Source organism: Venturia canescens, chromosome 1 (genome assembly GCF_019457755.1).
Source record: "Venturia canescens isolate UGA chromosome 1, ASM1945775v1, whole genome shotgun sequence".
In the NCBI taxonomy this organism is placed as follows: Eukaryota; Metazoa; Arthropoda; class Insecta; order Hymenoptera; family Ichneumonidae; genus Venturia; species Venturia canescens.
In genome coordinates, this window is record NC_057421.1 from 36342846 (window position 1) to 36369668 (window position 26823).

At 37.5% G+C, this 26823-nt stretch overlaps 2 protein-coding genes across 11 annotated transcripts in view; both read right to left on the bottom strand.

Moving 5' to 3' along the window:
- Positions 1 to 26823, bottom strand: part of TrissinR (Trissin receptor) — a 139716-nt gene that overhangs the window by 77173 nt on the left and 35720 nt on the right. For 9 of the 10 annotated variants that reach the window (XM_043412596.1, XM_043412551.1, XM_043412595.1 and 6 more), the window contains one exon: positions 18430 to 18604. In XM_043412596.1, the coding sequence (XP_043268531.1) occupies positions 18430 to 18583 (154 nt within the window). In that variant the 5' untranslated portion in view covers positions 18584 to 18604. Of the gene's footprint in view, positions 1 to 18429; positions 18605 to 22169; positions 22223 to 26823 lie in introns of those variants that run through there. The other variant, XM_043412532.1, reaches the window with a different exon arrangement.
- On the bottom strand, positions 24611 to 26336 carry LOC122411461 (uncharacterized). The gene is made up of 4 exons (XM_043420299.1): positions 26281 to 26336; positions 25686 to 25877; positions 25356 to 25476; positions 24611 to 24774 (listed from the first exon to the last, which is right to left on the bottom strand). Exons 1-4 carry the CDS (start codon positions 26334 to 26336, stop codon positions 24772 to 24774), a joined length of 372 nt encoding a protein of 123 aa, XP_043276234.1. The 3' UTR covers positions 24611 to 24771.

Sequence of the window (26823 nt, forward strand, 5' to 3'; positions counted from 1 at the left end):
CTCCCGTGCAACAACAATTCGGAGATTTTTATAGGTTAGGGATTGAATCCAGGTCTACGCGATCGATACGTCGCCGAGTCTCACCAATATCCTGAGCATCCAAGGAAAATGGGATAGGTTTTATAGGTTTGGGTTGCTAGCATCAGGGCTAGCAACCCATATCAGGGCTAGCATATTTGGTTGAGGTTAGCCTTATTGTTCCGAGTCAGAATTTTGAGGAAGGACTGACTGCCGAATGAGTCGCGCAGCGCTTCTTATACCCGTTTCCTCACGATAAAATCATCAAACGCCAAATTTCTCCATTTCTGACCTGTTCTACGCATCTTTTTGTAACGTTGTTCTGGATTAGCCCGCTGCTATGATTCAAAGATTCTGATTGGTCGCTCGTATTTAAGTAATCTCGACCACATGATACGCGAAATACCGCTTTTATGATTTGTATCATTATTTTACAATGAAAAAACAAAAATTTGACTGAATTAATTATTTAACCATTTTTACAGATATTTTATCTCATAACAGAATTCAATTGAAGAAGATTTAATTTGGTAGAAAAAATGTTGTTTGCTACGCGGCTTGTTCGAGAAGATTCGATCTACGCATGCGCAGAAAAGCACATTTTCATTTATTTGTTTTCAGGAATTTATTACAAAAATTTTATGTCGCAAATATCTTTCCTCGATTCGTTATAGTTTTCCGCTTCATTTCCGCCTAGTTACATAATTTTCCGAAATCGCTTTGAATTTTAATTGATAAAAGAAAAAAATATTATCGTTCGAGTTTTTAATACGTGGCTCCGCTAGTATCGCGCTCCACCACTTGTATCGAGCATTTGTATTGCCCACCAGTACGGCCACTGCCGACCAACACTGACGTGGTCCGCCGGTAGCTGTACGCGTTCGGTAGGCAGGGTGTCAGCTCAACAGTGACGCGGTCCGCCCGTAGCTGTATGCGTTCGGTCGGTAGGCAGGGTGTCAGTTCGACCTAGAGCTACTCTCTACTGTGTCAACTGTGCCGCGCAACTTGCTATTGTTTAACTCTCCAAGCGTAGTAATTGTACCCTGTGCAAAGTGCCCAACCGTTTCAACAGCACCTAGCTGTATCTGGAACTTTGTATTTGGAGTATCGACGACAGTCCAGCAACTGCTGAAACGCTGCGACTGTACAGCCAGGACTTGGTTCCAATTGTAGAACTGTACAACAAAGTTGTCAACTTGTACAACAAAGTTTGTTGATGCTGCGATACTCGCTGAGCACAGGAAAGCAAAAGATAAATTTCAAATCCTCCTGACCGATCATAAGTTGTGAACATGTACTACAGAGGCTTTAAAGGTGCAACTAAACGGTCGAAAAATCCAAGAAAATCATCTCTATTAGAACCATCGAAACAAAAACTTGTGTATGATATCTTTAGTAACAATGAAACGACCACGAACAAGCGCACAAGAAAAAAAGAACGCCGAGCCCGATCATCAGATGACGGAGATCACTATGAAAAGCAGGAAGAAATAAATCAGCTCAACGATTATCGCAGCATCAGCAAATCCTGTTGTAACATTTTTCTTAAACGAGTGAGTTCTTGTTTCAATACAATTCTGCGATTGTATCATCAGGACTTGTTTCCAATTTTACTGGCATCTTTGTATCTGGCCTATTGTCGATAGTCTAGATACAAAGCTCCAGATACAGCTAGGTGCTGTTGACTCAGCTGGGCACTTTGCACAAGGTAGAATTGCTCCGCTTGGAGAGTTAAACAATAGCGAGTTGCGCGGCACAGTTGACACAGTAGCGAGTAGCTCTGGGTCCAGCTGATACTTTGCCGATCGGTAAAAACATCGTGCCGGGTCGCGATGTATTTCAGGGTTATGTTTGAGTTCGAGTCGATTCGAGTTGATAGAGAAAGTGTTACGCTACAATATATATATATATTAGCGTGGTCCTTATTTGCTGTTGAATTCTTTTTTCTCAAATTCCCCCCTTGGTTCGATTCTAAATCACTAAAAAAGATACAACAACAAAGCTGTGGTTAGTGGGATGATGGGAAAAGGTGCCGGCAAGCCCGGTCGTTGTTTCTACTTCAGTCAAATTCGTGTTTGCTTTATCTGTGGCTGCTATTTTTTTATATGTATAAATCACGTCGAGCTATCCAAGTGTACTCGAAACCCTTGTCAATCATCATTAAGAACAACCATTCAAGTATTTATTTAACATATAGTCGTTGAAAATTCGAACTACAATATTTTCCCGTATGCCCAGGAATAAATCATCAAATGATTATTTATTCTTTGCTCCTGAATTTCGATAATAGACAACTTTTCTATCGTTTTTCTATTCTTCGAGAGAATTATATTTTCTAAAATTTCTAGATAATTACTTCCTCTGATATTTTCTACATGACCTGATGTAAACGGTTCTATTTGCATGCTATTACTGAATTTATATATCTGTCGTTTTCGGGATCCATTGCTCAAAAACAGCCTTTTATGAGGGCCGATGAAACGAAGTAATCTTGTTTCGTAGGCTTATGTCAGTTTGTCGGTGTTTTGAAGTGAATTCTTACATCTGAGGAATTTTTTTATAACGTGATAGTCAGGCGCTATGTTGAGAGACACGGAATAAAAGAACTGTTTTGAGAGTTTGTTTGTCAAAAGAAAGTCGAACGCAACGCCGAAAGAGTTTTGATGAATAATTCGCAATAAGATGCAATTCCTGAACCATCGGATTAGCATTTTATATGAAAGTTATTAAAGAAGAATGATTATTTAAGAAGATTAATATTTAAGGATAGAATTTGTAGTTAAAGTGGCTTGGGCTATGCCGGGAAAACTTAAAATATATCAGGAAGAATATCGTGTTAGGTAGACGCTGTGCCACGAGACATGATATTCGGAACGGCATCGGCTTTCCCAGGGAAGTGTGATAGTTGGACTCTATGCCGCAGAGACTATAATAGGAAAACACGCAGAGATTACAAAAGGAAGAAAGATTCGAATAAAATGATAAATAACCGGCCCCAGCAGAAAAATATCACTTTTATATAAAATGCCTTTTTTTCAATCGATTCGGACTTGCCGGCACCATTTCCCATCATCCCACTAACTCCAGCTTATTCGTGGTGTCTTGTTTTATGATTTGGAATCGAACCAGAGGGGGAATTTAAAAAAAATTTTTCAACCTCAAACAAGGATCACCCTAATATATATAACGGTGGCTGTGCACTGATTTTGCAGCACCACACTCATATATTTTTTATACTCATCTATATTGCATTATTCTTATAACATACAATAATATAACATATCTTGTATGCGTTAATAATAATTTATATTATCTTTTCATTCATCACGAATTCACACCAGCATTTTTTTTAATTATTATCAAATATCACGGAAAACAAAACTGCACCGTGCGTTTTGCTGAACTCAGTGTTTGTAGAAAATATTGAAAGCTGTGAGACCGTCCAATTCATTTTGCCGCTCACAACGGTTATAAATCGTACTTTCCATTGACATGAGTAAAGTACGTATTTGGTTTTTTCTTCTATTATAAATGGTAAAGATTGGCTCCATGAGCTTATTTTTAATTTTTTTTTCAAATTTTTGGTTTCTACAACGACAAAAATTGATTTGGAAAGTTAGAAAAGTTTCTCTGTCGGACAAAACTCACAAAACAATGTTGAAAAAAAAAAAGAAAACCAAGACAATGTTACACAAGCAAGAGAATTTCACGGAGAAAATGAAATGTGTTTTGTTTTCAACAAAAAAACATCTTATTAATAAAAGCATCAGAGAAGAGTCATTTTCAACAATTATGTAATTTAGCTTTGATAAGTACACGAAATATACGAGAGGATAATGGATTCATTTATAAAGGGATAATTCAACATCGTTCATTCTTTGGATTTCATTTTCATTTTACTTAATAATTCACAGCCATTTTTGCTCACAAATCTGTCAGCAATACAAAGATAAAAAAATATTTGTTCTCAAGTATCGTACGTTATAGTACGTTATTAAAACTTTTTTTATAAAATGAAGCACCTCAACTAATACCATACTCCAATGGCCGTCGTGTATGCAGTACGACAAACAGAACATGTTGGTGTTGGCTGTGCATATTCCTCAACATGGATGATGAAATTATTAAATAAACGGGCCTCGTTTTCGGCTTTTACTTCTTTATTCCGTTGATAAGACCTATCGCAAAACGCGAGGTGTCCACATGGAACAAAAACCATTACTGGTGCAGCCCCCATACAACCACGACATACCGTCAGTGGAAAAGTAACGTTTTTTTCTTGCTCAGGAGGGTGAGCTGGGATTTTTTGCTGTCCACGAGCAGCCGGAATTTTGCCAATTTCTAGATAAACGGGCGGTTCGTCGTAATGAGCAATATTACCTTCCGGCTGCAAGGGAACCATGGGTGGTTCATTATAATAAGGAATATTATTTCCCGGCTGCTCAAGAACAATCGGTGGTTCATCATAATGATCACCATTACCTGCCGTTTGCTCAGGAATCATCGGCGGCTGATTGTGCTGAACACCTCAGGGCCGTTCGGGTACAACTGGTGGAATTTGAATATTTGCTTCACCTGCTGAATAGACTTACGAAATAAATGTAAATGACGCTATAATAATTTATGACATCCTCATACCATGTTGGCTATAATTATTTATTGTTAGAACGTACCTAGGTTTTCACGCCCTTGTTCCGATTTGTCCGAACTGTCGTTTTCTGTGAATCATACATAGATGAATGGAGGAGGTTTTGTGCTAAATCGTATGAACGTGCGTGTAGATGAAATATCTCTAAGTATCATTATTCAATATATACTCTACTGATGGAATTTTTGGATCAAAGTTCCAAAAATTCTCTGCGCTGTTTATTGTGCTATTTTGTGACATTTTATTTATTATTGTGACATTTTATAGAATTCATTTTATAGAATACAATTTAAATTTGCGTATAGACAAATTTCCCACGATTTTTATACGACCAATACGTGATTTTAAAAACTGCCGTTTTCCGGATTTATACATATTTTTACAGCTCGACGGAGTTTTTAGTTGAAATTTTCGGTTCCCATCTCTTCAACTGAATTCTCAGAGTATTTTCAAGGGCTTTCTTCTCGATTAACACGATGTGTTTTAAAGGTCTTGAACGACTCTGTCGCAATCGTTTTTATGGTCTTTTGCGAGTCCAACGTTTCATCGAGAAACTTATGACTAAAAAAGAAAAAAATATTTTTTGTTGTTTTTGAAGTTTCGATTTTTTTTAAATTTCAATCAAGAACTCGAGAAGAAGAAGGAAGAGGATCGCGAAGGAATTTTCTTCGCGTACTCGTGAAGCCACAGCCTAAACTTATTTATTCGCCATACGTAATTGCTCGTCACAGGTTCGTGGCAAAATCTCGATTAGAGAGCTCTTAGTGAAAGTAGCGATGAACACGCAGCCTTATGTACTTGACCAACGAATAAAACAAAAAATAATGAGTTGAAAAAATAATACTATTTAAGTGAAAAAATATATATGTTGAGTTCTTTTTTTTTAACTTTCTCAACTTTTATCTGCATTGTCTTTTGTTTTCTCTTAAATTCAAAAATAGTTGCCGCTCGACAGTAGTTAGTATTTTGAAATTTTCAATCTTTGGAAGGATAATTTGTTTAAAGTTATTGTGCAACGACTGCGGAGTCATATGCAGCAAGGACTGAAAAATATAAAAAATTACAAGTGCCATTTCTAAATTGGAATTACAAGGAGAGATGAATAAATCTGTTCGCTGTTTGCGCTAATTTCGCAACTTACCCCGTCATCGGTCATCTGGCGCCATACAACTAATCCCTTCGCTTTGCTGACTTTGCCTTTCTTGAGCAAATATCTTATCATTATTTCTTGTTCACTGATGCTGAACGGGCCGCCCCTCTCACTGTAATTGAAATTTCATGGATTAAGCATCACAAAATTCATCCAAGTCATAAAATTATTCCGATTCACCAAAACTTTGCTGGTATCAAAATTTTAGTGAGTTTACTCACTACTCTCACTACTACTCATTACTATTGGTCTGAATATACATTTCTTCAAATTCGATTATTTTTTAAATTCACATATATTCATTTTCATGAAAAAATATACCGCGAAAATCTTAGGTACGTCAGTTTTTTTCTGGATCGTGTTTTATTCCATGCATCGTCGTCGTCGTCATTGTCGTCGTCAAGCTCATGATTGTGATCGTTTTCGGGATTTCGAATGCCGCTCGGGCCCGCTTCGCTCTCCTCTTCCTTAAACCGTCTCCTCGTCGGACTCTTTGGAGGTTTTCTTTCTGCTCTGTGAATAGTTCATATTTTGTCCATGTTTATTGTTATGTCTTTGGTTCATTTTTTCCTCTTTTTCATAGTGATCTTCGTCATCCGATGATCGGGCTCGGCATTCTTTGTTTCTTGTGCGCTTGTTCGTGGTCGTTTCATTGTTACTAGAGATATCATACACAAGTTTTTGTTTGGATGGTTCTGATGGAGATCGTTTTCTTGCATTTTCCGACCGTTTAGTTGCACCTTTAAAGCCTCTGTTGTAAATGTTCACAACTTTTGATCGGTCAAGAGGATTTGGAGTTTTATCCTTTGCTTTTCTGTGCTCAGCGAGTATCGCAGCTTCAGCAAACTTTGTTGTAACATTTTTCTAAGACGAGTGAGTTCTTGATTCAATAGAATTCGAATCGCTGATGACTAACAACTGCTGAGACGCTGCGAGTGTACCGCGCCAGGACTTGTTTCCAATTTTACTGACATCTTTGTATCGGGACTATCGAAACTACGGCAAGGTGTCAGCTCGACCCAGAGCTACTCTCTACTGTGCCAACTGTACCGCGCATCTCGCTATTGTTTCACTCTCCAAGGGTAGCAACTGTACCCTGTACAAATTGCCCAACCGTGTCAAAAGCACCTACCTCCAGGTACAGCTAAGTGCTGTTGACAAGGTCGGGCACTTTGCACAGGGTACAGTTGGTACCCTTGGAGAGTTAAACAATAGCGAGTTGCGCGGTACAGTTAACACAGTAGAGAGTAGCTCTGGGTAGAACTGACACCCTGCCGTAGTTTTGATAGTCCAGATACAACGATGTCAGTAAAATTGGAACCAAGTCCTGGCGGTACATTCGCAGCGTCTCAGCAGTTGTTAGCCATCAGCGATTCGAATTCTATTGAATCAAGAATTCACTCGTCTTAGAAAAATGTTACAACAAAGTTTGCTGAAGCTGCGATACTCGCTGAGCACAGAAAAGCAAAGGATAAAACTCCAAATCCTCTTGACCGATCAAAAGTTGTGAACATTTACAACAGAGGCTTTAAAGGTGCAACTAAACGGTCGGAAAATGCAAGAAAACGATCTCCATCAGAACCATCCAAACAAAAACTTGTGTATGATATCTCTAGTAACAATGAAACGACCACGAACAAGCCCACAAGAAACAAAGAATGCCGAGCCCGATCATCGGATGACGAAGATCACTATGAAAAAGAGGAAGAAATGAATCAAAGACATAACAATAAACATGGACAAAATATGAACTATTCACAGAGCAGAAAGAAAACCTCCAAAGAGTCCGACAAGGAGACGGTTTAAGGAAGAGGAGAGCGAAGCTGGCCCGAGCGGCATTCGAAATCCCGAAAACGATCACCGTCATGAGCTTGACGACGACAATGACGACGACGACGATGCGTGAAATAAAACACGATCCAGAAAAAAACTGACGTACCTAAGATTTTCGCGGTATATTTTTTCATGAAAATGAATATATGTGAATTTAAAAAATAATCGAATTTGAAGAAATGTATATTCAGACCAATAGTAATGAGTAGTAGTGAGAGTAGTGAGTAAACTCACTAAAATTTTGATACCAGCAAAGTTTTGGTGAATCGGAATAATTTTATGACTTGGATGAATTTTGTGATGCTTAATCCATGAAATTTCAATTACAGTGAGAGGGGCGGCCCGTTCAGCATCAGTGAACAAGAAATAATGATAAGATATTTGCTCAAGAAAGGCAAAGTCAGCAAAGCGAAGGGATTAGTTGTATGGCGCCAGATGACCGATGACGGGGTAAGTTGCGAAATTAGCGCAAACAGCGAACAGATTTATTCATCTCTCCTTGTAATTCCAATTTAGAAATGGCACTTGTAATTTTTTATATTTTTCAGTCCTTGCTGCATATGACTCCGCAGTCGTTGCACAATAACTTTAAACAAATTATCCTTCCAAAGATTGAAAATTTCAAAATACTAACTACTGTCGAGCGGCAACTATTTTTGAATTTAAGAGAAAACAAAAGACAATGCAGATAAAAGTTGAGAAAGTTAAAAAAAAAGAACTCAACATATATATTTTTTCACTTAAATAGTATTATTTTTTCAACTCATTATTTTTTGTTTTATTCGTTGGTCAAGTACATAAGGCTGCGTGTTCATCGCTACTTTCACTAAGAGCTCTCTAATCGAGATTTTGCCACGAACCTGTGACGAGCAATTACGTATGGCGAATAAATAAGTTTAGGCTGTGGCTTCACGAGTACGCGAAGAAAATTCCTTCGCGATCCTCTTCCTTCTTCTTCTCGAGTTCTTGATTGAAATTTAAAAAAAATCGAAACTTCAAAAACAACAAAAAATATTTTTTTCTTTTTTAGTCATAAGTTTCTCGATGAAACGTTGGACTCGCAAAAGACCATAAAAACGATTGCGACAGAGTCGTTCAAGACCTTTAAAACACATCGTGTTAATCGAGAAGAAAGCCCTTGAAAATACTCTGAGAATTCAGTTGAAGAGATGGGAACCGAAAATTTCAACTAAAAACTCCGTCGAGCTGTAAAAATATGTATAAATCCGGAAAACGGCAGTTTTTAAAATCACGTATTGGTCGTATAAAAATCGTGGGAAATTTGTCTATACGCAAATTTAAATTGTATTCTATAAAATGAATTCTATAAAATGTCACAATAATAAATAAAATGTCACAAAATAGCACAATAAACAGCGCAGAGAATTTTTGGAACTTTGATCCAAAAATTCCATCAGTAGAGTATATATTGAATAATGATACTTAGAGATATTTCATCTACACGCACGTTCATACGATTTAGCACAAAACCTCCTCCATTCATCTATGTATCATTCACAGAAAACGACAGTTCGGACAAATCGGAACAAGGGCGTGAAAACCTAGGTACGTTCTAACAATAAATAATTATAGCCAACATGGTATGAGGATGTCATAAATTATTATAGCGTCATTTACATTTATTTCGTAAGTCTATTCAGCAGGTGAAGCAAATATTCAAATTCCACCAGTTGTACCCGAACGGCCCTGAGGTGTTCAGCACAATCAGCCGCCGATGATTCCTGAGCAAACGGCAGGTAATGGTGATCATTATGATGAACCACCGATTGTTCTTGAGCAGCCGGGAAATAATATTCCTTATTATAATGAACCACCCATGGTTCCCTTGCAGCCGGAAGGTAATATTGCTCATTACGACGAACCGCCCGTTTATCTAGAAATTGGCAAAATTCCGGCTGCTCGTGGACAGCAAAAAATCCCAGCTCACCCTCCTGAGCAAGAAAAAAACGTTACTTTTCCACTGACGGTATGTCGTGGTTGTATGGGGGCTGCACCAGTAATGGTTTTTGTTCCATGTGGACACCTCGCGTTTTGCGATAGGTCTTATCAACGGAATAACGAAGTAAAAGCCGAAAACGAGGCCCGTTTATTTAATAATTTCATCATCCATGTTGAGGAATATGCATTGGAGTATGGTATTAGTTGAGGTGCTTCATTTTATAAAAAAAGTTTTAATAACGTACTATAACGTACGATACTTGAGAACAAATATTTTTTTATTTTTGTATTGCTGACAGATTTGTGAGCAAAAATGGCTGTGAATTATTAAGTAAAATGAAAATTAAATCCAAAGAATGAAAGATGTTGAATTATCCCTTTATAAATGAATCCATTATCCTCTCGTATATTTCGTGTACTTATCAAAGCTAAATTACATAATTGTTGAAAATGACTCTTCTCTGATGCTTTTATTAATAAGATGTTTTTTTGTTGAAAACAAAACACATTTCATTTTCTCCGTGAAATTCTCTTGCTTGTGTAACATTGTCTTGGTTTTCTTTTTTTTCAACATTGTTTTGTGAATTTTGTCCGACAGAGAAACTTTTCTAACTTTCCAAATCAATTTTTGTCGTTGTAGAAACCAAAAATTTGAAAAAAAAATTAAAAATAAGCTCATGGAGCCAATTTTTACCATTTATAATAGAAGAAAAAACCAAATACGTACTTTACTCATGTCAATGGCAGGTACGATTTACAACCGTTGTGAGCGGCAAAATGAATTGGACGGTCTCACAGCTTTCAATATTTTTTACAAACACTGAGTTTAGCAAAACGCACGGTGCTGTTTTGTTTTCCGTGATATTTGATAAAAATTAAAAAATATGTTGGTGTGAAGTCGTGATGAATGAAAAGATAATATAAATTATTATTAACACATACAAGATATGTTATATTATTGTATGTTATAAGAATAATGCAATATAGATGAGCATAAAAAATATATGAGTGTGATGCTGCAAAATCAGTGCACAGCCACCGTTACATGTATTGTAACGGAACACTCGCGCGATGGCCCGAGCTCGTTAAAACTAACGTAACTCCGCGATCTTTAGATCGCGGACAAAACATCGCGGCGACCACGCTCGTCATTGTTGACAGGTGGCGGCCATCTTAGGTCGGTAGGCATGAGCCCGAGCGGGGCAACCGTCACCGCTCTGAACTTAGCCGCGCTATATTTTACTGAAATTAATTCTTTTTGCATTTTTGTCATTTTAAGTCGCCCAAGCACGTAATTACAATCAAAATTATCAGAAAAATAACACGAGTTTAAGAAAAATGATTACAAGTCAAATTAATAACATAAAATCTAATCACAATGAAAAATGTAAAATTCAACTGCGACGCATGCGCGAGCAGAGCGTTAATGGGCTATAGGACGCGTACGTGACTTTTAGCGATTGTAATTATTCGAATCATATTGAACGAAGTAACAATGCCAAAACAAAGAAGAAATTAAATAATAACTGATCAAATCGAAGTTATTGTTATTGAAAATCGGAATAAGCTGAAAATCATAAAAAGCGGTAGTCCGCGCATCGTATGTGAGCCCGCTCAACCAACGGGCGAGCGTGAATCATGGCAACTGGCCAATCAGAGTAGGCGTTACAGAAAGGTGCGCAGAACCGATCGAAAATGGAGATTCTCGGCGCTCGAGAATTCTATGGTGGGGAACTGGGTATAAGAAGCGCTGCGCGACTCATTCGTCAGACAGTTCTCCCTGGCTAAAAGATCAACTCCGACCTCTCGATCGTAGCGAGGTATTAAAACAAGCCGATTGAAACCACATAAATAATCTATCCGGTACATACCATGACCCAGTTGGAAAATTTTATTTTATAAAAAAAAACACGTTAAAAAATTAATTTTGCAACTTTTTGTCATACAACCTTTTAAAATTGCACAGAACATGTAACTCTGATTTTTTTTCGCCGCTAAATCTTAAAACTGGTAACTTAAAGCTTCAAAATGCTTTTATTTACACTTTACTACGATCATTTTTCACTGAAATACACCATTCTGAAAAATTATTAAGAATTCGGAACAATTTTTTGATTTTTTAATATATGACATAAGTGTAGATTTAAATTACCCACTGAAAGTGCACGTGGCTTTCTGTTATTAAATAATCCACGGAAAACACACCGTTACCAAAAATAAAAAAAAAACAGAGAAAATTCGATTGTTAAAACCCGAAAAACAAGGAGATCAAAAACCATTGCATATGTCAATGGGAAACTTAAATTTTCCTAATAACAAAAGTTCTATTCCACCTGAATTTTATTTATACATGGGTGGAATAATGTTCGGCGAATCTTGAAGAGGGATAAATGTTGAACTACTGTGTTTCTCGAAAATTTGATGATGTTTTATAAATGTAACATAATGATTGCATTACTCTTAGGAAGCCGGTAAGGCAGAATGATTTGGGCAACAATGCGCTTCAAAGGTTACCATAATAGCTAGATTATTACAATTCCTTAAAACCCTTGAAAATTTTTTTTTGCAAATTTTTGCAAAAAATAGCGTGCTCATGATGGACGAGGAAACTATAAAAACGTCAGTTGCGAGCGACAGTTGTTGGAAAGACATCTGAATTTTTTTTTCACTCGCCCTTCATCTCTGCAAACAACCAAAAACCTGATAAATAAAACGAAAGTCCCATCGCTAATCACTCATAAAAAAAGTATGTTGAAGCGTGCGTCCTTTTTTTCTGAGCTTCACATTGATTCTATATTATAACGGCGGAGTGTGTGAGAAAAACTTATTTTTTCTCCTTTTTATCCTTCCAATCCGTTTACTCGATGTTTCAACCTTTTCCAGGCCCGTGCTTTTTTCCCTGACAGTGTAACACATTTTTCTTTTTCGCTTTTTTGTATGTCACCACAAGCTGCTCGGTATGATCGGCACGTTTTGGTGAAAATCCACTTGGTTACTTCGTCTGAATGTTAATTATATGTGTATTTTTCTTTTTCCCGAGCAGTGAAAATATAATTCACTGCATAGATTCAGATTGAACAATATGCATAGATATTGGATATTTTATCACCAGTCATCATAACATTTTATTTTCATTTTCTTAGAGCTCTATGCGTATTGTTCATTCGTATTGTTTATTGACCTTTTAGAAGGTCAAGTTAAAGTAGATCATGCCCGTAAGACCGTATTTTACGGGTGTCTAAATTCGGTCGATTTTTACTTCCAATTTGAAGATATAATTACTTTAAATTAATCAGAGTTATTAATTCGAAATTGAAAATACATTTTTTCAACTTATGTTTTAGCGAATGAAATTACAAAAGCCATTAATTATTTGAGGATCCGCTACTTACTGATCGCAAAATTTTATTCGTTTCTAACGAAAATACTACAGTTTTTTACGTAAAAAATCGCATTAGCGAGAGTTAAGGGAAAATACAAAGGGAAATGGATCAAGAAAAAAGTTTTAATAAAAAGACAGAAGGCTATGACAAGAATGGTCCAAGCCAAGAAGAAACGAAATAAGCAAATGTGAGGTTGTGTGTGAGGTTATGAGTGCTCATTTTACCAATTTCATTCAATCTTTAACGTAATGTATCTTTATTACTATTAAGACAATCTTCTCGAATTTTTTCCCAGACTTTCATTATATACTTCATTGTTATTGTGTACGTTTTTCATAAACTTCTTAAGAAGCGTTCATTCGTTATATGGAAAGATAAACGATTTTTTACGCATAGTACCTATAACCCTGTGCATTTTCTTCATATTCAAACATGTTTATCTCAATAACCAATAAGACGAACCCTTTAAAATTTGAAAGTCGACTACCCATTTAAACTCTGTAAATTTCAAGACTTTCTTAAGAAAATCGTTTCGTGTATGGACTACTTTAAAAGTAACTAAAAAATAGAACGTTTCAGTAAAGATCATATTTCAAAAAAATCAAGTCATAATTAATTATTCAAAAATTGAGGGCTTCAACTCAATTCCGTATCAGATAATTCGATATCTTTATTAGTGTATACAAAGCATACTGGAATTCGAGCTTGAAAATGAATTAAAAATTAAGAAATATGGCGCGGCGGTGAATGTTATTGCGACATTAATCGATGTAATATGAATGTAAATACAATTGCAGCACGATTAGCTCAAAACAGGATCGATAAATCTTGTAGCAGATGAAGAAATATTTATCGATCGTATGACATGGTTTTCAATATCGAGGTATTTCCCAAAAAAAATGAATGGATTACCCAAACATCTCGGTTGATTTTACTTTATTACGATGTTGTTCTCCGATAATACCAAACTAAAAGCATCCAATCTATTTATTCGACAGCAGATACCGCGATATCAAAGTAAATGATAAAGTGAAAAAAATAGCACTGGACCCGATTCACCTTCTTTCCCTACACATAACTCGGTTGTCATTCATTCGAAGCTCTATCGTATCATGAAAGCTCAAACCCATGGAACATTATTAAATGTGCTGTATGAAAATTTTGAGAATGTGGAGTTCAAAAGTTCTTTCAAGTTTATCTACTTAAGAAACGCTGGAAAGAAAATAAAATTTGTAGTGAATAAAATGCTTGTTGAAGATCATGAAACTGCGATTTTAAGAAGTTGATTGTTAAATCAATTGTTAAACGAAAATAATATTCCGATGAATAAATTTATACCTCCTTTCTCGTTATTTCAGTTCACTTTAGAATGACTGATAATTGTTCGTTCAAATTTACATTGGGAAGTATCGCGATTTTCACAGGCTCTGAATTTAATCTGAAGTTTCTGCTATTTAATTACATATCACACAGTAAATGATCATGACAAGTTTTACCACATAGATTTGGATTGACACAATATATATTACAGCGGATTCTTTGCACAAGATAAAGCTCCAGTCGCTTCAACATGAATCGAATGCTTATTTAACGAATCGGATAAAAAACGTGTGTTAATCTTGTTAACGAGGGTTCAATACCGACAGTCTGAAGAAGCATTGAGTTGAGTGGAACGAGATGAATTGGAAGTGACGGTGCACCGTTCTTAAAGTCGCTTTTCATTGAAGAAAGATTGGATTGCTTACTCAACCGGATAATCTACGGATAAGCATTCTTTCAATCATCAGGGGCAATAGTATCGTACCTTTTTGAAATACTATATGATTAAAAAATAGATTTATAATATTCTCCATCGAGATCTTTGGAATAATTTAAATGGAAGCCTAGTTGAGTACAATTTTAATTCGTGCTTGACAAACATTTGTAAAAAGTATTTAAGAAAAAAGTTAGTGTAAATGTATCTTGGTTTGCGGCTTTTGTACGCCGAAACTATTGATTTTACGGATAAAATGGTAAGCGCATAAACAATGGGAAATTTTCCCTAGTTTAATTTGTTGCATAACTAATGTCACCGTTTAAAGTAGTTCTGTATGTACGTAGTTCCGTATGAGCTAAAAATTTGAGCCGCGGCGTGCAATGAAATCCAACGCTTATACGGTGCTGTTAACTACACGATTTTGTCAGAGCTTGTATGCTCTGCCTGTCCTACACAATCACGCCTCATGCACGAATTGGTCTCTTACACATGTAGAAAATGGCACTGTAATTATGGCAACAACGCCATTCTCAAGTATTACTAATAGCGTCAAGCGTCAAAATGTCAGTGTTTCCCGAAATCTTATTTATTCGCCCCGAAAGAATTTAAAAAGTGTTCAAATGTCAATTCAATAGAGAAACGTGGTCGAACATTTGAGACAAAAGCTTTCGTATTGCTTTGTATTGCGCCCATCAGTTCGCCGCACCTCACACTGTTGCCACGTCGTCACAGCTGGTCATGCGCCCGTTCCGCGTCATGTAAAATTAACACAATTCATCAGTTGATATTTCAGAATATTTCAGATAGTCAAAAATTCGTATTTTTTTAAAATATGAATCCCACAATAATAGTTCATATACGACTGGTTTTATTTTGAAGTAGAAAGATCCGTTTAGCGTCGGTAATAAAAAATGTAAACAAAGTGCTATCCAGTGCCGTGTTAGGTATAGGCATCGCGTATAAAACGACCGATTTTTAATCGCGAATATCTCGAAAAATAAATAGTGAATCAATTTGAAATTTTGACAGTCGGTCCGTGACAGCTATCTTTACACCATATTTAAATTTCAGCCGATTCTTAAAATTTCAACAAAAGTACAGAACTACCTTAATGAGTAGGGAAGGTGATAGCGCGACCAAAAAACTGTTTTTGTTCGCCATTTTTCCGATATGGTGGCGCGAGCGGCAAAGGTACGAGGTTTTAAAGTGAAAATTTGAAAAGAGTAGCTATATCAAGTCACCAATTTTCAATACTTCCAGAAAAATTTCCAGATAACTCCCTTTTTGAGCACCACCAAAACCGATTATGGAAGCGATTAATTTTACGACATAGAAATTAGAGAATATATAGGCCAACAATTTACTTTTTATCGCAGGATCAACTTCGCCGTGGAACGATATATTAGATGGCTGAACAAATTACCTCATCGCGAAAGAGCAATTGACCTGTATCAACTTCTCGAAAATCTTTGCTGCAGGTAATTTTCGAATTTCGTTCCTGATATGTCTACACAGTCTTTTCCTTCATAATCGTTATATTCGTGGGTATAAACATTAATAATAATATCTATAGTATACATATGTCATGGTAGTGTTATATGTCATGAAATATTCCTTCCGCTGAAATCTATCCAAAATTTTTGGCGACACCAACCCCTTTTTCAATATCAACCTCATTCACGATATTTGCAATTCAGAATCATCCCATATGCTTTTATATTGACTCTTTGATTCCATCATTGGAATACTGATCAATCAATTATTTGAACAAAGAGATTTTATTTGAAGACGCATCGAGCGTATTCTATTTACATTATTATTTCATACCAAATCGATGATGTGGACCATTTATTAAATAACTGAATTAATGTAAATTGATCCAACTCATGCAATCTTCTACAACATACAATTTTCAGATTGATAAAACTTTCAAAAAGATTGTCCATTTACGACATATCTTATTTAGCTTATTATTTCTCTATTTCTCTGAAAGAGGGAGAATTCAAAACAAACATTGCTATGGGTTTCAGAAATGTGTATCATCGCTATCGCGGGCACAATAAAAAACGGGTTCTACATACTTCGATGGATTTGTCTACAAATCGAAGCTTTTTTTCAGCAGAAAGCGAACGTCTGCACACGTGGAATACACATAGAGAAAAACTTAATCAGAAAATAAGTCTGAAATGTATAGTGAGAAAGAAATCCTCGCAATATTCGATGGCGAATGCATCCTTCATTTAGTTGTTTGTCGAGGTATCGTAAATGATTGAGCTATAATCTGAAACGTTCACCACGCCTGAGCGCTCAAAGTTCCGCTCTATACGGTATCCGCAGACCGCATTGGAGTATACATTCAACGTAATGATACTACAGCAAGAAGGAGGAAAACAGAGCAGGAGTTGCTGGTTATCGAGCACCCTTTCATCGCCATTTAACATTGGGAAGCATTGGCGCGGTTTAAAATTAGAATCACCGCAAACTCTTACTCCTAAATTTTTAGGAACACAATGTTTACACATTTACACATCGTGTTGGTCGTCTATCATCATCAACATTAATACAACCAGGACGTCGCCGTCTCATGGCCTTTATCTGCGATAAGTATATCATAGTTTTAACAAATAATTATATCAGGTATGAAATAATCGCTATTATCGACGCAGGCATAACCGTGAAAAGCCATAAAACAAGAAGACGAATACTTTCTCTTTTTCTCTCTCTCTCTCTCTCACTTTCTGTGATTTAATCAGTATCGTTAACCCTCATTTGCTAACAATCACTACACGTAAGAGTATGAGAACACAATCTAGACTCTACATTACGACTGTTTCTTGTGCAGAGTATGAGACTCATCACCATTCCAAGATCGTATAATGAACCACCAGCGAAAGAGCTTCGATAGCTGATATCTCTCTCGATAAACCAGCATCACCACTCTGTCAATCCCTCCGTAATCATGCACCAGACTCAATTAATCGAGACGATAATGTTGATACACCGCATCTTTTACCAATACGGTTTTGTTATTCAGCGTCCGACCACATTTCAATAGCATGTAATACAATTTGGGTTGAATTTTCGTGTGGAAGTAACATGGAGAATAACGAGTTAAACATCAACGATGTATGTAATTGGTATTCTGTTTGAATTATAGCTTTAGGAAGGTCTGCAATATTAATTAAGATCGAATTTATATGTACGTAGTCCAATGGCTGTAGTAAAATTATCGATCGTCCTTCACCAAGTCTGCAGGGGACGGGTCCAAGTTTTTGACGCACTGTACCGCCCCTAAAATTCCCAAGTGCTCGAATCCTTGGTGCTTTAATATCCCTGTTCAATCCTGTCGAGTCCAAAACCCTCTGAACTGTGTCGCATGGCTTAAAGTCGCAGTTCCCATTTCAACACAAACCAAATGCCCACGAAATATGGATATTCTCACGCCATAATATGACGGCAAGAAGAACATTTATATATCCTGGCCAATCAGGAGACTGGACTTCTACTGATGTCGAATTGGGACCCTGCTTTGAGGATTCACAGAGAAAAAAACCGATCGCTCCGACCTCTCACGTTCTCTAGTCTTAATTCGATTCCCAGCAAAATTAGAGCACACTCGCAAGTGTTGTACATTAATTCAACATGTTGAAGCAGTAAAAAATCTTTACTATAATGGACTCACCGAAAAAGCAGCATACGAAAACGATCGAATAGAGCGTAATGAATATCACTTTGACATCAGTCCTATCGAAGATATAGTCGTCCCTCATAGACACATTTCCAAAGTACATTGGAATTGTCTCATTCAAATCGGTCGCATTCTCGTAATTATCCATTGTTAATTTCCTTATGTTATTCTGAAACAAGAAGAAGAGAATTCAATGGTTTCATACATGTATCATTGTATACAACTTGACAATCATGTGCCACAAATTAACTTATATGTCAATGAAATAGGTGGAAAAAACTCGCACGAAGATTATTCTTTACGCTTTCAGATGACGTAAAAATTTTTCCTAACTTTTTGATACTTGAATAGTTCCACAATGTGTCGATGTTTTTTGTTATATTCTATATAGTTATCTTTATAGTTGTTTCGTAACTATTTGATTTGGAGTAGACCAATTTAAAATCTCATATATAAATATCGTCTGATTCGATATTGGATGAAGGACATCATTTTATTATGGTGTAATTTTTTTGAATCACTCATCTGGACCAAGTCTTTCAGAATGAAAACAGCCACTTTTTTTAAACTTCTGACTGCTTGCAGGTCTAAAAAGTTGGAAGTTATGCGTTTCACTGCAATCAACTTATAGGGGGAATTTCTTTGAAAAAACATTTTTCTGGAACGGTCACACTTGCCTTGACCAAGTTTTACTTGTGTTTTCTATATGTGACAGACAGTGTTCTTAGACAAAAATAATAATAATATGGTCAACTCGCTTAGAAAACTAATATTTATGTTCAAACTTATAAAAAAAAATATAATCAAACATACTTGATTATCGACAAGTTTACAAGTTGTACGCGGCTACTTTCACTTCGAGGTATTGTTTTCAAGGTAAGATCCCAACTTTACAGCGGCGAAATAGCCGAGTGTGTCAACTGTACATTATATATAAATATACAGTGAGTGATGAAAGTATTCGTACAGAGGATATGTTAAATCAAATGTCCTCTGAACGAATACTGTCGTCGCTCATTGTACCTATATATATTGTGACGTGACATTTTGCCCCGCCACTCGTACGTCGACCAGTGGACGGGGTTTACGGCCCATTTTGACGACCTTTCGACTCATCGGGTGTTGGTCGGAACCGAACTCATCATTGCGTAATTTATAGATTTAATTTTGAGAAACCGCCTACATTACCGATCTGAGAGATTTTAGTTATATTTAGCTACCTTTTACCTACGTGGCAGGAAGAGAGAGAATTTTGTTGTCTATTTTAAGTTTAATTTGACGTTTATTTAGAGTAAAAGTTTCGTTGTCGTTTTGGGATGTTTGGTGTCGCCTTCGCTGCTAGCGTTGCGAACCGTCTTTTATTGTGACAATGCTTTGCTGTTGCTCGACCCGATCTTGTTCGCGAGAAGCACCCTCCCACACCGTCTTGGAGTAACGAGTATCATTCTTGACCAGCGGACGGCTGAGAGGACACGCTGGCATAGGCCATTCGTTGAACGCCGCCCGTGCCTTTCCCGCTGCTGTAGCAACCGAGAGTTGCACCGTCGGCTACACCGTAAATCCGGGTGCCATGGTCCGTGCGATACGGCGCCTCGTCAGGTGGGATTCGGAGGAGTTTTCTGAAGCCAAGGTGCTGTATTGCCTGGTGGTTTTTGTCGTGGGTCCACCACGACTTCTATACGTCCGAAGTCGTAAGAGAGGCCTCCCCTCGGTCTTTCAGAGCTGCCCGCCGGATCCCCAAGAGGAAAGGCACCCGAATCACGGTAATCCAGTCGGGAGGAATGTTTCGAGTGGACGGGAGAGGCGAGAGCAACAGGAAGGTAAATCATCGACGTGTCGCGCTTCGTAATTTGAATTCCCGCGAAAGCGTGGACCATGAGCCCGTGCTCTAGTTCACGCCTAGCGGGTAAGCGCTGCGGTTCGTGGACCAAGTTGTGGGGATGGCGCCGAATATTGAGGACCACTCGTTCGCACAAGGAGTCTTGTTCCGATCACCTCACCGGCGAGTCAGAAGTCGAAGCCTGCTACCATCGAGGCCCTCTTTCCGTTTCCAAATGTGCGACGAGTGATCTTCTCGGTAAGCCCACTACTCTTTCTCCACGAGTTCTTTGTTAGAGTTGAGCCTACCTTTTTCGGAATTTAGTTCCGTTTTTTCGAGTTTTGTTGCCTGGTGGCCTTTTCTTTTGAGGGAGACATGTGTGAAGAAGTATCGTGCGAGATTGGAGCCGATACTTCCCGTGTCTCCATTTTTCGTATAGTTTATGCAGAAGCTCAGCTCTATCAAAGAATTCATCCTTAATTTGGTTCAATCCCGTATTGCATTATTTCGAGAAAGTTATAGGGACGATTATTCGTTCGATTTTGAGTAAGCGCTGCGTATAACGCACAGCGAATTTCGAGTTATCTTTTGTCTTTCTCTCCCTGCAAGTGTTGATGGCTCTAGCGAGCGCGCTCGCCGCGCGATGTTTTCGTTGCGTCTCTCTCATTCTCATTGTCGCGTTCGGAATGTACGGCGGTTAGACAAGCCGTTGTTTTTCAGTATTTTTCTTTCGAGTCTTTTGTATTGCGCCTCCTTTCTGATTTTCTGCTGTAATATTTGTTGCCTCACGATCGACGACTTTTCTGTTATCTTTTTCAAGTATTCTATTGTGAAATTCTGTTAATTTTCCTCGTCGATCATAATTTCGCCTAACTTTTGCCTTTCGCGTTGCGCCTGAGTATTGTTCCGAATCGCGGAGCGCTATCTTTCGCGATCTTTGTCGCCGTGGTGTAGGTTAGCTCGCGGATGAATTATTGGGTAAAGAATTACCAGGTGTCGATTACCTTTTGCCTTTGCGCTACCTACGACACTGGCGTAAGTTACCTGGGATTGTTTCGCAATGGTCACTTTGTTGCCTCCCCTGCCGTAGTGGCCGCCGTGTTACAATTTCCGTCATAGCAGTTACCTATTACCTGTAGTTACCTTGCGAACTCGGGTAGGTCGTTTGCGGCATTTCGTTACCTGCGTGTAATTAGGGTTAACGCGAAGGCAAATCAAAAATATTGTTCCTTCGAGTTATTATTTTGTTAAATGGCGAATCGAACTATTGTTTTCTGAATTATCATTCTGTTTAAAATTAACTGGCGTGATTTCCCATTTCTCTCTTTGTATAATTTATTATCTCATCTAAAGTGTTAATAAATGGCAAATACTGTTCTGAATTTTATATTTTGTTGTTGACTATTTCTTTTGTGCTTCGTAATTGCTACTTTGCCCCAAGGATCCCCCCCTCTACCTTGTGTATCTCAGATGAGCTGAGTAGTCGGGCCGCCCTCGGTCATTCGTTCCCCTCGTGTACTCTAAGCCCTAGTTTTGCGCTGTGTTACTATCTCGAGAATCGACAAAAATAAAGTCGACTAAATCGACGGTACTTTGTACCTGGCTCCCAGTTCATTCTCGCAGCCGGAGAGTCATACGGGAAGGAGCGGGTGAGCCAAGAAGAGACTCGGTCGTACCTCCCCGGGAAAATCTTGTTACAATATAGGGTAATATGGGGCAAAATGGACACTTAAGGATTTAAGCAAGTTTCATTGAGGAGCATATGGTCTTTCAACTATTTTTGAGTCCCAAAATCGATGCCCAGTCCTTGTTTCCCGAATTTTATAAAACGGATACAACCTTCAAGAGGCATAAAAATCAAAATACGGAAATTTTTCAAAATGTAGCATTTTAGCAGACAGAAAAAAAAGCTCACCAAAACAGCTAAGTCCTCGTCTTTTGAAGACGTTTCTTGCATTTTTTGCGAAGGGTCATATATTCGTCGTCCTCCGAAGATTGGATTTCCTGTGTAACATGCAAAAAATGGGCACACACCTCGTGCACAATTGTTGAAGACGAAGATGTCAACTATGAGTAATAAAAAACCTTTTTTCTTTATTCGTACTTTGATTACTATTGTGGTTTTTAAAAATGACTCAAAAAAGCGAATAGATAGTGAGAAAGTAGTTTGGGATCTATTTTGCTCTGAAACTTGAATTTTTTGGGGATGTTACCGTGGAATTCAACAATTTACCATGATTTATGGTCAGGACATGATTTGGAACCGAAAAAAATATTTTATCCATTTTATGAAATTTCAGTTTCGGGAAAGTCCGTTTTGCCCCGGAATTCAACTTTATGGCGCAAAATGGATACAGTGTCCGCTTTGCCCCATATTACCCTATATATAAAATGCAGTGCACAGCAACCGTTATATATATATAACGGTGGCTGTGAATTTTGCAGCACCACACTCATATATTTTTTATACTCATCTATATTGCATTATTCTTATACATACAATAATATAGCATATCTTATATGTGTTAATAATAATTTAAAGAATAGTCTCGGCGAGGGCCTCAGGCCAGCAGACGACAGGACTGTCAATGTACTTGTCCCGAGACTGTACCGAGTCTCTTGATATTATCTTTTCATTCATCACGACTTCACACCAGCATTTTTCTAATTTTTATCAAATATCACAGAAAACAAAACTGCACCGTGCGTTTTGCTAAGCTCAATGTTTGTAAAAAATATTGAAAACTGTGAGACCGTCCGATTCATTTTACCGCTTACTACGGTTGTAAATGGTACCTTCCATTGACATGAGTAAAGTACGTATTTGGTTTTTTCTTCTAATATAAATGGTAAGAAATGGCTCCATGAGCTTACTTTTAAATTTTTTTCAAAGTTTGGTTTCTACAACGACAAAAATTGATTTGAAAAATTAGAAAAGTTTCTCTGTCGGACAAAATTCACAAAATAATTTTGAAAAAAAAGAAAAACAAGACAATGTTACACAAGCAAGGGAATTTCACAGAGAAAATTAAATGTGTTCTGTTTTCAACAAAAAAACATCTTATTAATAAAAGCATCAGAGAAGAGTCATGTTCAACAATTATGTAATTTAGCCTTGATAAGTACACGAAATATACGACAGGATAATGGATTCATTTATAAAGAGATAATTCAACATCTTTCATTCTTTGGATTTCATTTTCATTTTACTTAATAATTCACAGCCGTTTTTGCTCACAAATCTGTCAGTAATACAAAGATAAAAAAATATTTGTTCTCAAGTATCGTACGTTATAGTACCTTATTAAAACTTTTTTTATAAAATGAAGCACCTCAACTAATACCACACTCCAATGGCCATCGTGTATGCAGTACGACAAACAGAACATGTTGGTGTTGGCCGTGCATATTCCTCAACATGGATGATGAAATTATTAAATAAACGGGCCTCGTTTTCGGCTTTTACTTCGTTATTCCGTTGATAACACCTATCGCAAAACGCGAGGTGCCCACATGGAACAAAAACCATTACTGGTGCAGCCCCCATACAACCACGACATACCGTCAGTGGAAAAGTAACGTTTTTTTCTTACTCAGGAGGGTGAGCTGGGATTCTTTGCTGTCCACGAGCAGCCGGAATTTTGCCAATTTCTACATAAACGGGAGGTTCGTCGTAATGAGCAATATTACTTTCCGGCTGCAAAGGAACCATCGGTGGTTCATTATAATAAGGAATATTATTTCCCGGCTGCTCATGATCAATCGGTGGTTCATCATAATGATCACCATTACCTGCCGTTTGCTCAGGAATCATCGGCGGCTGATTGTGCTGAACACCTCAGGGCCGTTCGGGTACAACTGGTGGAATTTGAATATTTGCTTCACCTGCTGAATAGACATACGAAATAAATGTAAATGACGCTATAATAATTTTTGACATCCTCATACCATGTTGGCTATAATTATTTATTGTTAGAACGTACCTAGATTTTCACGCCCTTGTTCCGCTTCGTCCGAACTGTCGTTTTCTGTGAATGATAGATAGATGAATGGAGGTGGTTTTGTGATAAATCGTATGAACGTGCGTGTAGATGAAATATCTCGAAAGTATCATTATTCAATATATACTCTACTGATGGAATTTTTGGATCAAAGTTCCAAAAATTCTCTGCGCTGTTTATTGTGCTATTTTGTGACATTTTATTTATTATTGTGACATTTTATAGAATTCATTTTATAGAATACAATTTAAATTTGCGTATAGACAAATTTCCCACGATTTTTATACGACCAATACGTGATTTTAAAAACTGCCGTTTTCCGGATTTACACATCTTTTTACAGCTCGACGGAGTTTTTAGTTGAAATTTTCGGTTTCCATCTCTTCAACTGGATTCTCAGAGTATTTTCAAGGGCTTTCTTCTCGATTAACACGATGTGTTTTAAAGGTCTTGAACGACTCTGTCGCAATCGTTTTTATGGTCTTTTGCGAGTTCAACGTTTCATTGAGAAACTTATTACTAAAAAATAAAAAAATATTTTTTGTTGTTTTTGAAGTTTTGATTTTTTTTTAATTTCAATCAAGAACTCGAGAAGGAGAAGAAGGAGGATCGCGAAGGAATTTTCTTCGCGTACTCGTGAAGCCACAGCCTAAACTTATTTATTCGCCATACGTAATTGCTCGTCACGAGTTCGTGGAAAAATCTCGATTAGAGAGCTCTTACTGAAAGTAGCGATGAACACGCAGCCTTATGTACTTGACCAACGAATAAAACAAAAAATAATGAGTTGAAAAAATAATACTTTTTAAGTGAAAAAATATATATGTTGAGTTCTTTTTTTTTAACATTCTCAACTTGTATCTGCATTGTCATTTGCTTTCTCTTAAATTCAAAAATAGTTGCCGCTCGACAGTAATTAGTATTTTGAAATTTTCAATCTTTGGAAGGATAATTTGTTTAAAGTTATTGTGCAACGGCTGCGGAGTCATATGTAGCAAGGACTGAAAAATATAAAAAAATTACAAGTGCCATTTCTAAATTGGAATTACAAGGAGAGATGAATAAATCTGTTCGCTGTTTGCGCTAATTTCGCAACTTACCCCGTCATCGATCATCTGGCGCCATACAACTAATCCCTTCGCTTTGCCGACTTTGCCTTTCTTGAGCAAATATCTTATCATTATCTCTTGTTCACTGATGCTGAACGGGCCGCCCCTCTCACTGTAATTGAAATTTCATGGATTAAGCATCACAAAATTCATCCAAGTCATAAAATTATTCCGATTCACCAAAACTTTGCTGGTATCAAAATTTTAGTGAATTTACTCACTACTCTCACTACTACTCATTACTATTGGTCTGAATATACATTTCTTCAAATTCGATTATTCTTTAAATTCACATATATTCATTTTCACGAAAAAATATGCCGCGAAAATCTTAGGTACGTCAGTTTTTTTCTGGATCGTGTTTTATTCCACGCATCGTCGTCGTCGTCATTGTCGTCGTCAAGCTCATGACGGTGATCGTTTTCGGGATTTCGAATGCCGCTCGGGCCAGCTTTGCTCTCCTCTTCCTTAAACCGTCTCCTCGTCGGACTCTTTGGAGGTTTTCTTTCTGCTCTGTGAATAGTTCATATTTTGTCCATGTTTATTGTTATGTCTTTGATTCATTTCTTTCTCTTTTTCATAGTGATCTTCGTCATCCGATGATCGGGCTCGGCATTCTTTGTTTCTTGTGCGCTTGTTCGTGGTCGTTTCATTGTTACTAGAGATATCATACACAAGTTTTTGTTTCGATGGTTCTGATGGAGATCGTTTTCTTGGATTTGGCGACCGTTTAGTTGCACCTTTAAAGCCTCTGTTGTAAATGTTCACAACTTTTGATCGGTCAAGAGGATTTGGAGTTTTATCCTTTGCTTTTCTGTGCTCAGCGAGTATCGCAGCTTCAGCAAACTTTGTTATATCATTTTCCTAAGACGAGTGAGTTCTTGATTCAATAGAATTCGAATCGCTGATGGCTAACAACTGCTGAGACGCTGCGAATGTACCGCCAGGACTTGTTTCCAATTTTACTGACATCTTTGTATCTGGACTATCAAAACTACGGCAGGGTGTCAGTTCGACCCAGAGCTACTCTCTACTGTGTCAACTGTACCGCGCAACTCGCTATTGTTTAACTCTCCAAGGGTACCAACTGTACCCTGTGCAAAGTGCCCGACCTTGTCAACAGCACTTAGCTGTACCTGGAGGTAGGTGCTTTTGACACGGTTGGGCAATTTGTACAGGGTACAGTTGCTACCCTTGGAGAGTGAAACAATAGCGAGATGCGCGGTACAGTTGGCACAGTAGAGAGTAGCTCTGGGTCGAGCTGACACCCTGCCGTAGTTTCGATAGTCCCGATACAAAGAAGTCAGTAAAATTGGAAACAAGTCCTGGCGGTACACTCGCAGCGTGTCAGCAGTTGTTAGTCATCAGCGATTCGAATTCTATTGAATCAAGAACTCACTCGTCTTAGAAAAATGTTACAACAAAGTTTGCTGAAGCTGCGATACTCGCTGAGCACAGA